Raw genomic sequence first — 12,002 nt, forward strand, 5'->3', positions numbered from 1 at the left:
ATTTCAAATGTATTTCAAAGTTATACGGTTATTTATGAATGTCAATGGACAATCAATTTTAATCTACACATATTAAAGTATAAAACTATATTAGCGGATAGGGTCACGTGGAAGTAGTGATCAGACCACATGCACAAAACAACATCATGGCTTTATTTCGAGTTGGAGGACAACTTCTTCGATCAGTGACCGAAAGTCGAACTACGTCGTTAGTTGCACTTTATCACAAAAATGTAAGAATATATATTTATATGTATCTGAACACTTTTATTTGTCAATAAAGTGCTTGTACAAGTTGTAGATGATGTCTTAGTTTTACATAAAAGTTATGCAATGGCCAAATAATGCCAAGTCTTTCATCAAAAGTTTACAATTTTATTCACACATTTATTGGATTATGATAGCAGATTATTTGTTTTGAAAAGGCATTTTTTTGTGCACCATATAAAAAGTTACAAATAAATTCTGTCTTTATTTCTGACATGACATTTTCATGATGTTGCAGACAGAAATTTGAGTTGTTGCCAAAGAGTTTAAAAGTTGTCTCCCTTGATGATTTTCAGTCAAATTAAATTATCGTAGTAAAACATGGTAGATAGAATGAATCACATATTCTATTCAAACTTTTATTATTTTTATTTGAATAACAGGTAATTGATCATTATGAAAATCCCAGAAATGTTGGATCTATGGATAAAAACGACAAAGATGTGGGAACAGGATTAGTTGGTGCTCCTGCTTGTGGTGACGTCATGAAATTACAGGTATGATAATCATTATACATTACATATACAGTGTCCAGACTGTAACGGTAACCACCATCATCATCAATCGATTTGAAATGTGCAGTGGAATAATTTGTTCATATAAAGTTTGACCATTTGGGATTTGGGAGTTCTACAATAATGTGAAACAAACAGCATTATTATATCCATAACATATAACTAACTCGAATATTTGCTAATAACTGCTTTTTTATCCAATATTTACAATCATTTTTGTATTGTTTTTGTTTTAACTAATTGCATGATAAAGAGGATCTGTTTACGTCTGACCATTAGACATAAAATTTCACACTAATTAAACCTGAGATGATCTAAACAAAGTAATTAAACCTCCACAGCTGCATTTGCAGACAACTATTATTTTAACTCTAAATGACTAGACTGACCCACTGAAGGTGTCGTAAGATTTAGGAATCCTGTTAAGATTACAATTAACTTTCTACACTGTAATAAATTCTTTGGAAAATACTGTTATCTTAATTAACTAATCTTATATATTAGCAGACAAAAATATAGTTTTATTTCAACATACATGTAAATATATTAAAAATTAATGATAAAAATAAACCTTGCAAAATATAAGTGCAATTAATAAAAACCAATTTCTACTCTATTAAAAATCCTAACTAAAAACAATCATACTAATAAAAATTAAAAACTATTGTTTTCAATCCATCAATTCATCATCATCATGATATGGTGAATGCCAAATTACTGACATCATATTTTAAACTTAATGATAACATGATGTGATGTAAATATCAACAGGATCTTAATTTATGTAAACATGCTATATGATTTAATACATTTTTTTTGTGTACCTTATCTTGTGATATAAAGTTTCTTAAAATTTAAATATATTTATATAGAATTGAATCTGCATGTAGATATATATATATGAATTTCTCCCACTTCTCCCAGTTAAAAATGTATATTCACACCAAATTCATGAGTTGAGGGGGTTTAAAGTTTATCCTTGTCCGTCTGTACATTCTAGACCAATAATTGGTTTTCAATTCTCTAACTTTAGGTTGCCTCAAGCAAGTGTTATGAAACTTTTTATGTACAGATTGCTTCCTATCTCATAACTCAAGTTGTACTTGGGTAGCTTCATTTTTACCGTTCTTGAGTTATGGACCTATATAACATTATTTATATATATACATGTATATGCAATTGAGGTTATCATCCATTTGTATCACATGGTCACATTACCCATTTATTTATTTTTTGGTTTGGGATGGGGTTGGCAGGGTACCCTTAATTACCACTTGAAAAGCTTTTTTAGCTCACCTGACCTGAAAGGTCAAGTGAGCTTTTCTCATCACTTGGCGTTCGTCGTCCGTTGTCCGTAAACTTTTACAAAAATCTTCTCCTCTGAAGCTACTGGGCCAAATTTAACCAAACTTGGCCACAATCATCCTTGGGCCACGGTTTTTTAATTTGTTGGTTTACGGATTTTCCCCATGAAAAAGTCGGGTCGGTCGGTCGGGGAAAAAAAATAAAAAAAAAATTTTCAAGACAGAAAAAAAAATGCAAAATAAATATACATTTCACCTTTCTAACAAAATATTTTTATGCTTTTTTGTCATCATTTCAAATTTTAGTTCGATGAAATATTCTTGCTCAGCTGTCATAAATATTGCATGACATTGTCTAATGATTTGCAGTAAAAAAAGGGGGATGTTCACAGACAAAGACGAAATTAAATCGTCTTTTCACAAACAAGAAAAACAAATTCTCGTAGCTCTTAATCTATTCCAGAAAACTTGGTGAGTAATGATCTTCAAAAACGAAAATTGATAAAGAAAAACATGTAAAAATTGTCGTACGAAAATAAGTTTCAACACACGTGTCAAAAACGTAAGACTTGTCCACAGAAAAAACTAGAATATCGGGTTAATCTAGTGTCATGCATTCCCATTTTTAATCCAAATGGACAATTATTTTTTTTAATATCCATGAAACAAGAAAATTCTAAATGACTTGTTGATATTCAGAACTTTTACTTCCAAGGTGCTTTCCACCTGTCCACATTTGGACAAGTCTATTTCTATGAGATTATGCATCTTACAGACTGATGACAAATAAGGGAAACAAACTTATTGTGTAATGGGTTTTAAACACAGATTTCGTTCAGCAAAATTATTTGTGTAAACGACATTTCAAGGTCAGTTATAATTGATTTTTATATTTTTAGAAACGTAAACTGGAAGTTTTATTTTTTCACAACAGAGAGTGTTATCAATTTTGTTAGTGATTCATGCATTTCATTTCATAAAAAAAAGAAGAATTTAATTATTTTTCAGGGATAATGTATTTGTTTGGGTCGGCAGGAATAAAAAAGCATGAAAAGTCAATTTTATTTTTATTCTAGGAATCGGCAAAATTGGGTCGGCAGATCCGTAAACCAACAAATTAAAAAATCCTGGCCTTGAGGTATCTAGTTCAAAAAATGTGTCCGGTGACCTGGCCATCCAACCAAGATTGCCGCCATGGCTAAAAATAGAACACAGGGGTAAAATGTATATTTTGGCTTATATCTTTGAAACCAAAACATTTAGAGCAAATCTGACAGGGGGTAAAATTGTTGGTCAGGTCAAGATCTATCTGCCCTGAAATTTTCAGATGAATTGGACAACCTGTTGTTAGGTTGCTGCCCCTGAATTGGTTTTTTTAAGGAAATTTTGAAGTTTTTGGTTATTATCTTGAATACTATTATAGATAGAGATAAACTGTAATCAGCAATAATGTTCAGCAAAGTAAAATCTACAAATAAGTCAACATGACTAAAATTGTCAGTCAACCCCTTATGGAGTTATTGCCCTTTATAGTCAATTTTTAACAAATTTTCGTCAGTTTTTGTAATTTGTACAAAAATCTTCTCCTCTGAAACTACATGGCCAAATTAAACCAAACTTGGCCATAATTATCATTGTCGTATATAGTTTAAAAAATGTGTCCTATGACACTGCCTAACAAACAAAATGGCTGACACGGCTAAAATTAGAACATAGTGGTAAAATGCAGTTTTTGATTTATATCTTAAAAACTAAGACATTTAGGGCAAACCTTTCAAGATTGAAATGTCTATCAGAATAAGATCTATCCCCTCACAAATTTCAGATGAATCGGACTACTCGTTGTTGGGTTGCTGCCCTAAAATTGGTAATTTTAAGGAAATTTTGCAGTTTTTGGTTATTATCTTGAATACTATTATAGATAGAGATAAACTATAAACAGCAATTTTGTTCAGCAAAGTAGGATCTACAAATAAGTCAACATGATAAAAAATGTAAGAGTACCCCTTAAGGAGTTATTGCTCTTTATAGTCAATTTTGAACAACTTTTCGTCATTTTTGTAACTTGTACAAAATCTTCTTTTCTAAAACTATGGGCCATAATAAACTAAACGTGGCCACAATCATTACTATGGTATCTATTTAAAAAAAAGTGTCTAATGACCCCACCTACCAACCAAGATGACCGACATCAGTAAATACAGTAACAGGTGAGCGACACAGGCTCTTGATAGCCTCTAGTTTGTTATATCAGCTGATCTAGACACATTTAGTTTTCACCTATACCTGTATACTGTACCATTATTAACTGTGTTATATTGAACATCTCTTGTTCTTGTTGTTATTCTGAAAGAGTTCAGATATAGTTCTCATTAAACTAAGTTTACCCTGCAACATGTGTTAAATTAGAATTCTCATGATGATAATCAGATCATTAGAGATTGTATTTGCTTTTACAATGTACATCTTACAGTCCTAAAAGAACTACTTGTATGTTTGGATAATATTTACAATTTCAAATTTTATATTGCAGATAAAAGTTGATGACAATGGGAAAATTGTTGATGCTAAATTCAAAACTTTTGGTTGTGGATCAGCCATTGCTTCAAGTTCCTTAGCAACAGAATGGATCAAAGGCAAATCAGTAAGTCTTTAGTACAAGTTTACTAACAATGTTATGACTTTATATATAAGCTGAAGATCTAAATTGTATTCAATTATAGTATTGTACATGTAAATGTATATGTTTGTTTTTTATACAACCGCACAAATTTTTGCGGTCGATATTGGTACATGTACATGTATGACGTTGGCATCGTCGTTGTCAGAAGACACATTGGTTTTTCGAACTATAACTTTAGTTTAAGTAAATAGAAATCTATGAAATCTAAACAAAAGGTTTATGACCACAAAAGGAAGGTTGGGATTGGTTTTGGGAGTTTTGGTCCCAACAGTTTAGGAATACTAAGGGGCCAAAAAGGGGCCCAAATAATCATGTTTCTTGGTTTTTGCACAATCACTTTAGTATTAGTAATTAGAAATCTATGAAATTTAAACACAAGGTTTATGAACAGAAAAGGAAGGTCGGGATTTATTTTGGGAGTTCTGGTCCCAACAGTTTAGGAATAGGGGTCCAAATAAGCATTTTCCTTGGTTTTCGCACCATAGCTTTAGTATAAGTAGATAGAAATCTATGGAATTTAAACACAAGGTTTATGACCTTAAAAGGAAGGTTGGTATTGGTTTTGGGAGTTTTGTTCCCAACAGTTTAGGAATTAGGGGTCCAATGGGTCCAAAATTAAACTTTGTGTGATTTCATCAAAAATTGAATAATTGGAGTTCTTTAATATGCCGAATCTAACTCAGCCTTTAACTGTGTATGTAGATTCTTAATTTTTTGGTCCGGTTTTCAAATTGGTCTACATTAAGTGTCCAAATTAAAATTTGTTTGATTTCAACAAAAATTGAATCCCTGGGGTTGATATGCTGAATCTAAACATGTACTTAGATTTTTTATTATGGGCCCAGTTTTCAGGTTGGTCCAAATCGGGGTCCAAAATTAAACTTTGTTTGATTTCAACAAAAATTGAATCCTTGGGGTTCTTTGATATATTCTGAATCTAACCATGTATTTAGATTTTTTATATTTGGGCCCGGTTATCAAACTGGTCCACATTGAGGTCTAAAGGGTCTCAAATTGAACTTTATTTGATTTCATCAAAAATTGAATTCTTGGAGTTCTTTGATATGGTTAATCTAACCATGTATTTAGATTTTGGATATTGGACCATAATCATGATAATAGGTAAATGTCCAAATTAAAGTTCTTAGACCACATTCATTCTGTGTCAGAAACCTATGTTGTGTCAACTATTTAATCACAATCCTAATTCAAAGCTATATCAAGCTTGAAAGTTGTGTACATACTTGCCCCAACTGTTCAGGGTTGGAACTCTGTAGTTGTATAAAACTGTGCCCTGCAGAGCATCTGGTTCTTTTTGTTTCAACACCTAAAATTCCTGAATAAAGATACTCAAAATGTGCCATTCTGAATACAAACACCAATTTCTGAATATGAGCAGCATTCTCATTTGTATGTCTTACATAATACAAATTGGTAGTTTTCTTGATAGATACATTGTAAGTACTGTAGTCAAAAGAGAAGAGACGATTATTCCACAGACATTGAAAAATATTTGATAAATTTTAAATTTACTATTTTTATGAACTTAAGAAGTACATTACAGTTCAGATTATTTAATGGTTCAGTAGATTTAATCTGTTGGATTATTTGAAGAAAACACAATCATCAAAAAAGTCCAAAGAATCCATCATTTCCCATCAATCACATAGCAGTTGCAAACTATTTCTTGTTAATGTAGAACAAGAACTTCGAACTTTGTAGACATAAAGGACAAAACGGCTCAAAATAAACTGATACAGATGATTTGTATGATTCTTCCAAGTTATTAGTGAACAAACTCAATCAATTTTATTGCAGGTTGATGAAGCAAAGGGGATAAAGAATACAGATATTGCTAAAGAACTTTGTCTGCCTCCTGTAAAACTACATTGTTCTAGTAAGTAGTTAGTTTGCCACTTATAATTATTCTTGTAAGTTACAAATAAACAATGTATAAAGGTCTTCCAACCAGTCAACTTTCATTGTTGTCTTAAGTTATTCATTTTGTAGAAGTTTACCACCATTCAACTTTCATTGTTGTCTTAAGTTATATATTTTGTAGTAGTAGTTGACCACAAGACAACTTTCATTGTTGTCTTAAGTTATATAGTTTGTAGTAGTTGACCACCAGACAACTGTCATTGTTGTCTTAAGTTGTATAGTTTGTAGTAGTTGACCACCAGACAACTTTCATTGTTGTCTTAAGTTATATATTTTGTAGTAGTAGTTGACCACAAGACAACTTTCATTGTTGTCTTAAGTTGTATAGTTTGTAGTAGTTGACCACCAGACAACTTTCATTGTTGTCTTAAGTTATATAGTTTGTAGTAGTAGTTGACCACAAGACAACTTTCATTGTTGTCTTAAGTTATATAGTTTGTAGTAGTTGACCACCAGACAACTTTCATTGTTGTCTTAAGTTATATATTTTGTAGTAGTAGTTGACCACAAGACAACTTTCATTGTTGTCTTAAGTTATATAGTTTGTAGTAGTTGACCACCAGACAACTTGCATTGTTGTCTTTATGTAATAATAGTGTATTGTTTGCTCTATGGTCTGGTTGTTTTCTCTTTGACACATTCCCCATTCTCAATTATATCACCAGTTATTACCCATTAATTGTAAGAATTAATTACAGAAAAAAGATGTATGACTCACTGATTTCTAAAGTCAGAATCATTGGTAGCAGGACTTCCAAGAAGGTCAACTGTAAACTATTTCTTCTTCTCACAGTGAGATGGCAATGTTTCCCTATTCTTTTTTATGCCCCACCATAGGCAACCTGGCCTGTGTCATTTATTGTCCATCCATCTTCCTTTTTATGCCCCACCATAGGCAACAGGGCCTGTGTCATTTATTGTCCATCCATCTTCCTTTTTATGCCCCACCATAGGCAACAGGGCCTGTGTCATTTATTGTCCATCCATCTTCCTTTTTATGCCCCACCATAGGCAACAGGGCCTGTGTCATTTATTGTCCATCCATCTTTCTGTTTTATTTTCGTTTCCTTACTCTTGAATTAGTTTGCCTTTAACAAATTGAGTTTATGAAACCCATACTTAATGCTGAGAACCAAAACAAGCAGACAGAGTTTAAATTTGAGCAGTAAGTCAGATTTCAAATGGTTTTTTTCTGCACTCTAATTTAAGGTTGGTCACATCCAGATTTTATGTAACGTGTACACAACAATGCAGAGTTATGCCCCTTATTCAATTTGAAAACTTATAAGCATTAGAGTCCTCAGACATATTCTTTTTTAGCTCACCTGGCCCAAAGGGCCAAGTGAGCTTATCTCATCACTTGGCGTCCGGCGTCCGGCGTTAGCTTTTACAAAAATCTTCTCCTCTGAAACTACTGGGCCAAATCAAACCAAACTTGGCCACAATCATCATTGGGGTATCTAGTTTAAAAAATGTGTGGCTTGACCCGGTCATCCAACCAAGATGGCCGCCACGGCTAAAAATAGAACATAGGGGTAAAATGCAGTTTTTGGCTTATAACTCAAAAACCAAAGCATTTAGAGGAAATCTGACATGGGGTAAAAATGTTTATCAGGTCAAGATCTATCTGCCCTGAAATTTTCAGATGAATCGGTTGACCTGTTGTTGGGTTGCTGCCCCTGAATTGGTAATTTTGAGGAAATTTTGCTGTTTTTGGTTATTATCTTGAATATTATTATAGATAGAGATAAACTGTAAACAGTAATAATGTTCAGCAAAGTTAGATTTACAAATAAGTCAACATGACCGAAATGGTCAGTTGACCCCTTTAGGAGTTATTGCCCTTTATAGTCAATTTTTAACCATTTTTCATAAATCTAAGTAATCTTTTACAAAAATCTTCTCCTCTGAAACTACTGTGCCAAATTAATCCAAACTTGGCCACAATCATCTTTGGGGTATCTAGTTTAAAAAATGTGTGGCGTGACCCGGTCAACCAACCAAGATGGCTGCCACGGCTAAAAATAGAACATAGGGGTAAAATGCAGTTTTTGGCTTATAACTCAAAAACCAAAGCATTTTGAGGAAATTTGACATGGGATAAAAATGTTTATCAGGTCAAAATCTATCTGCCCTGAAATTTTCAGATGAATTGGACAATTGGTTGTTGGCTTGCTGCCCTCCAATTGGTAATTTTTAAAGAAATTTTGCCGTTTTTGGTTATTATCTTGAATACTATTATAGATAGAGATAAACTGTAAACAGCAATAATGTTCAGCAAAGTAAGATCCACAAATAAGTCAACATGACCTAAATGGTCAATTGACCCCATAAGGAGTTATTGCCCTTTATAGTCAATTTTTAACAATTTTCATTAATTCGGTAAATTTATGTAAATTTTTACCAAATATTTTTCTCTGTTACTAATGGGCAAGGTTCATTATAGATATAATTGTAAGAAGCAAGAACATTCAGTAAAGTAAGAACTTCAAACACATCACCATCACCAAAATACAATTTTGTCATGAATCCATTTGTGTCCTTTGTTTAATATGCACATAGACCAAGGTGAGCGACACAGGCTCTTTAGAGCCTCTAGTTTATTTTCTCATTACCTTAAATTTCAATATGTTGAAGGTACTTAAAATATTTGTTCTTTTAAATAGAACAAATTTTGGTCAGCATCTTAGCTGCAAGAGTTGTATTATATGAGCATTTTTATTAAAGTTATTAGATACTTGATTCCTGTTTTTCGATAGTTAACAGTTCTTCGCTGCTTTTACAGGCAAGACTCTTCCTGGGAACTAATTTTAAATAAAATCTATGTTTGACCTCCTATTTCAACTGTTTAAAGCCAAAAAAGGTGATAGTATGACGTAGAAAAAGAACCTCAGCTTTCGAATTTTGTCAGACTTGTTGTGATATATTTCTATATCATGTCAACAAAGCAGTTTCTAAACTTTAACAGCCATTGTTGTAATATGTTTATTTAGAGTCCTGTTTTAATTAATATATACTCTATATTGTTTTCCAGTGCTTGCTGAGGATGCTATACAAGCAGCACTCAAAGATTACAAGTTGAAGAATAAACCAGAAGTTATGTGAAACAAACTATCAATAAGCAGTTGTAATGTTTGTAAATAAATCAACAGAAGACACGACTATATTGGAACTTGAAAACACTGAAGATTTTACTTTTTTGTTTGGTTTTCATTTTATTTCACAGTTTTACTTTTGTACATGTAGCTACATGTATGGCAATTTTCCAAACTTTATTCATTGTTATTTAAGCCAATCTGAATTCTAAGGTTTCATTTACACGATAAAGCATTTAATAAATAATTATTGGTAAAAAATTATTATACAATAACAGATTATAGAAAAATTATATGCTAAATATATGTATGATTTATCACTGTTTGTGTATTTAATTAATGTTAATAAAGTAATGGAATACATTTTTGTATTAAAGTTATAATACTTAATTTTAGTTTCTACAATAACATTTTCACATCTTATATTTGACTTGCATTATTTAACTGGGCTTACCCTTATTCAAAATAAAGCACAGGCCATATGATTTCTGACATTTCTAACTTGTTTAAAATCACCCCATTATATTATTAATGACATAAATATCATTGTCAAAATATAGCCAAGGTTTTATGATTCATGAAGTCAATACCTAAAGTCAAAATATAGTCCAAATTATGTGATTTATAACATCAATACTATAATATGCTGTTGTTAAAATATGAGTTATGTCCCTATATATATACATTTATACGACGGCATAATTTAAAATTTTTGGTCGTATATCATGTATATTGGTATCACTTTGTCATCACTATTCACGTCGTCTGAAGTCATTTGGTTTCCGGACTTTAGTATGAGAACATAGAAATCTATGAAATTTAAACACAAGGTTTATAACCACAAAAGGAAAGTTGGTATGGTCCCAACAGTTAAGGAATTTAGGGCTAACAAAGGGCCAAAATAAGCATTTTTTATAGTGTTCAGTCAATGTCTTGTGGAATGGTGTATGGATCTCTGAAATTATACCACAAGTTTCCATATCACGAAGGGATGGTTAGGATTGGCTTTGTTGGTTATGGTTCAAACCATTTAGGAATTAGGGGCAAAAAATGGACAAATCACTTTTATAGTAGTGAAAGGGAGGAAATCAAATCACAAAATATACCTTTTATACATACAATGTTGGATTACACTGCTTTTATCATAAATTATGAATAAAGAAATCTTGTATTGTCTTGAGATGATTAGCTGTCAATTAATTTTAAGAAGTTACTATTTTCAAAATATATTTTTTTCTCCAAAAACTGGAAACAAACTTTTTTTTCCAAAAAAAACCATAGCCCCCCAACCAAATCTTTTTCGTATGGTATTTGGAAAATCCAAATTTCAGTTATAATGTTGACAAACCGAATTAGAAAACCTCTACCTCAAAGGAACATAAATAGAACCATACAAATGTTACATACAGGTTCTTGGATACCATCATGCATACTACAATTACATTTACATCATGCAGAAATGCATCTAATGTGGCTACCTTCTAATATACTAATATTGCTGCTATCCCCAGAAATGGATCGGAATCATTCTGCAATCCTTCCAATATTTTTTCTTCTTTACGCCAATTTATCCAGTATTGAGCACACTCAGTTTTGAAGCTGTGTTCTCTGAACAAAAAAATGTTAATGTATTCACATATACTTAGTTATTTTAAAAGTTAAAACGTTGAAAGGAAATCCTTAAATGTAACGTTGCACATGCATAAAATTTATTTACAGGACTGTACATATAATACACATGAAGCACTGAATAGAAGAAGCTAGTTGAAAGTGCATATTTATAGCTTGTATTTGAATGAACATTTTAAAGTTCGACTATTTTATTAATTTCCTGGGAATGTTAATATTTTTTTCCGATGATAACCCCCTTTTGCAAATCCCAAGTTTCTACAAACTGGATGGCTTATGCAAATTACAGAAACCAATCGCTATTTAAGTTTATGCAGTGCCACTCAGTTTACTTTATAATCTGGAATTTCTGGATAGATATAAGAAGATGTGGTGTGAGTGCCAATGAGACAACTCTCCATCCAAATAACAATTTATAAAAGTAAACCATTATAGGTCAATGTACGACCTTCAACACGGAGCCTTGGCTCACACCAAAACAACAAGCTACAAAGGGCCCCAAAATAACTAGTTTAAAACCATTTAAACGGTAAAACCAACGGTCTAAATGCATTTATTTTATCTATCA

The 12,002-nt window shown here is 31.9% G+C and overlaps 1 protein-coding gene across 1 annotated transcript; it reads left to right on the forward strand.

Moving 5' to 3' along the window:
• Window positions 1–26: 26 nt before the first annotated feature.
• On the forward strand, window positions 27–10,169 carry LOC134687000 (iron-sulfur cluster assembly scaffold protein IscU-like). Its single transcript, XM_063546907.1, has 5 exons — window positions 27–233; window positions 651–764; window positions 4,620–4,730; window positions 6,588–6,666; window positions 9,745–10,169. The coding sequence occupies exons 1-5, from the start codon at window positions 147–149 to the stop codon at window positions 9,813–9,815; spliced, it is 462 nt and encodes a 153-aa protein (XP_063402977.1). The 5' UTR covers window positions 27–146; the 3' UTR covers window positions 9,816–10,169.
• The last annotated feature ends 1,833 nt before the right edge of the window (window positions 10,170–12,002 follow it).

The sequence above is a fragment of the Mytilus trossulus genome, chromosome 10 (assembly GCF_036588685.1).
Source record: "Mytilus trossulus isolate FHL-02 chromosome 10, PNRI_Mtr1.1.1.hap1, whole genome shotgun sequence".
In the NCBI taxonomy this organism is placed as follows: Eukaryota; Metazoa; Mollusca; class Bivalvia; order Mytilida; family Mytilidae; genus Mytilus; species Mytilus trossulus.

Coding starts and splice junctions, on each gene's coding strand:
- LOC134687000 (XM_063546907.1), top strand. CDS start 147: ATGGCTTTATTTCGAGTTGGAGGACAACTTCTTCGATCAGTGACCGAA. Junction 4,731..6,587: donor AATGGATCAAAGGCAAATCA/GTAAGTCTTTAG, acceptor ATTTTATTGCAG/GTTGATGAAGCAAAGGGGAT. Junction 6,667..9,744: donor TGTAAAACTACATTGTTCTA/GTAAGTAGTTAG, acceptor ATTGTTTTCCAG/TGCTTGCTGAGGATGCTATA.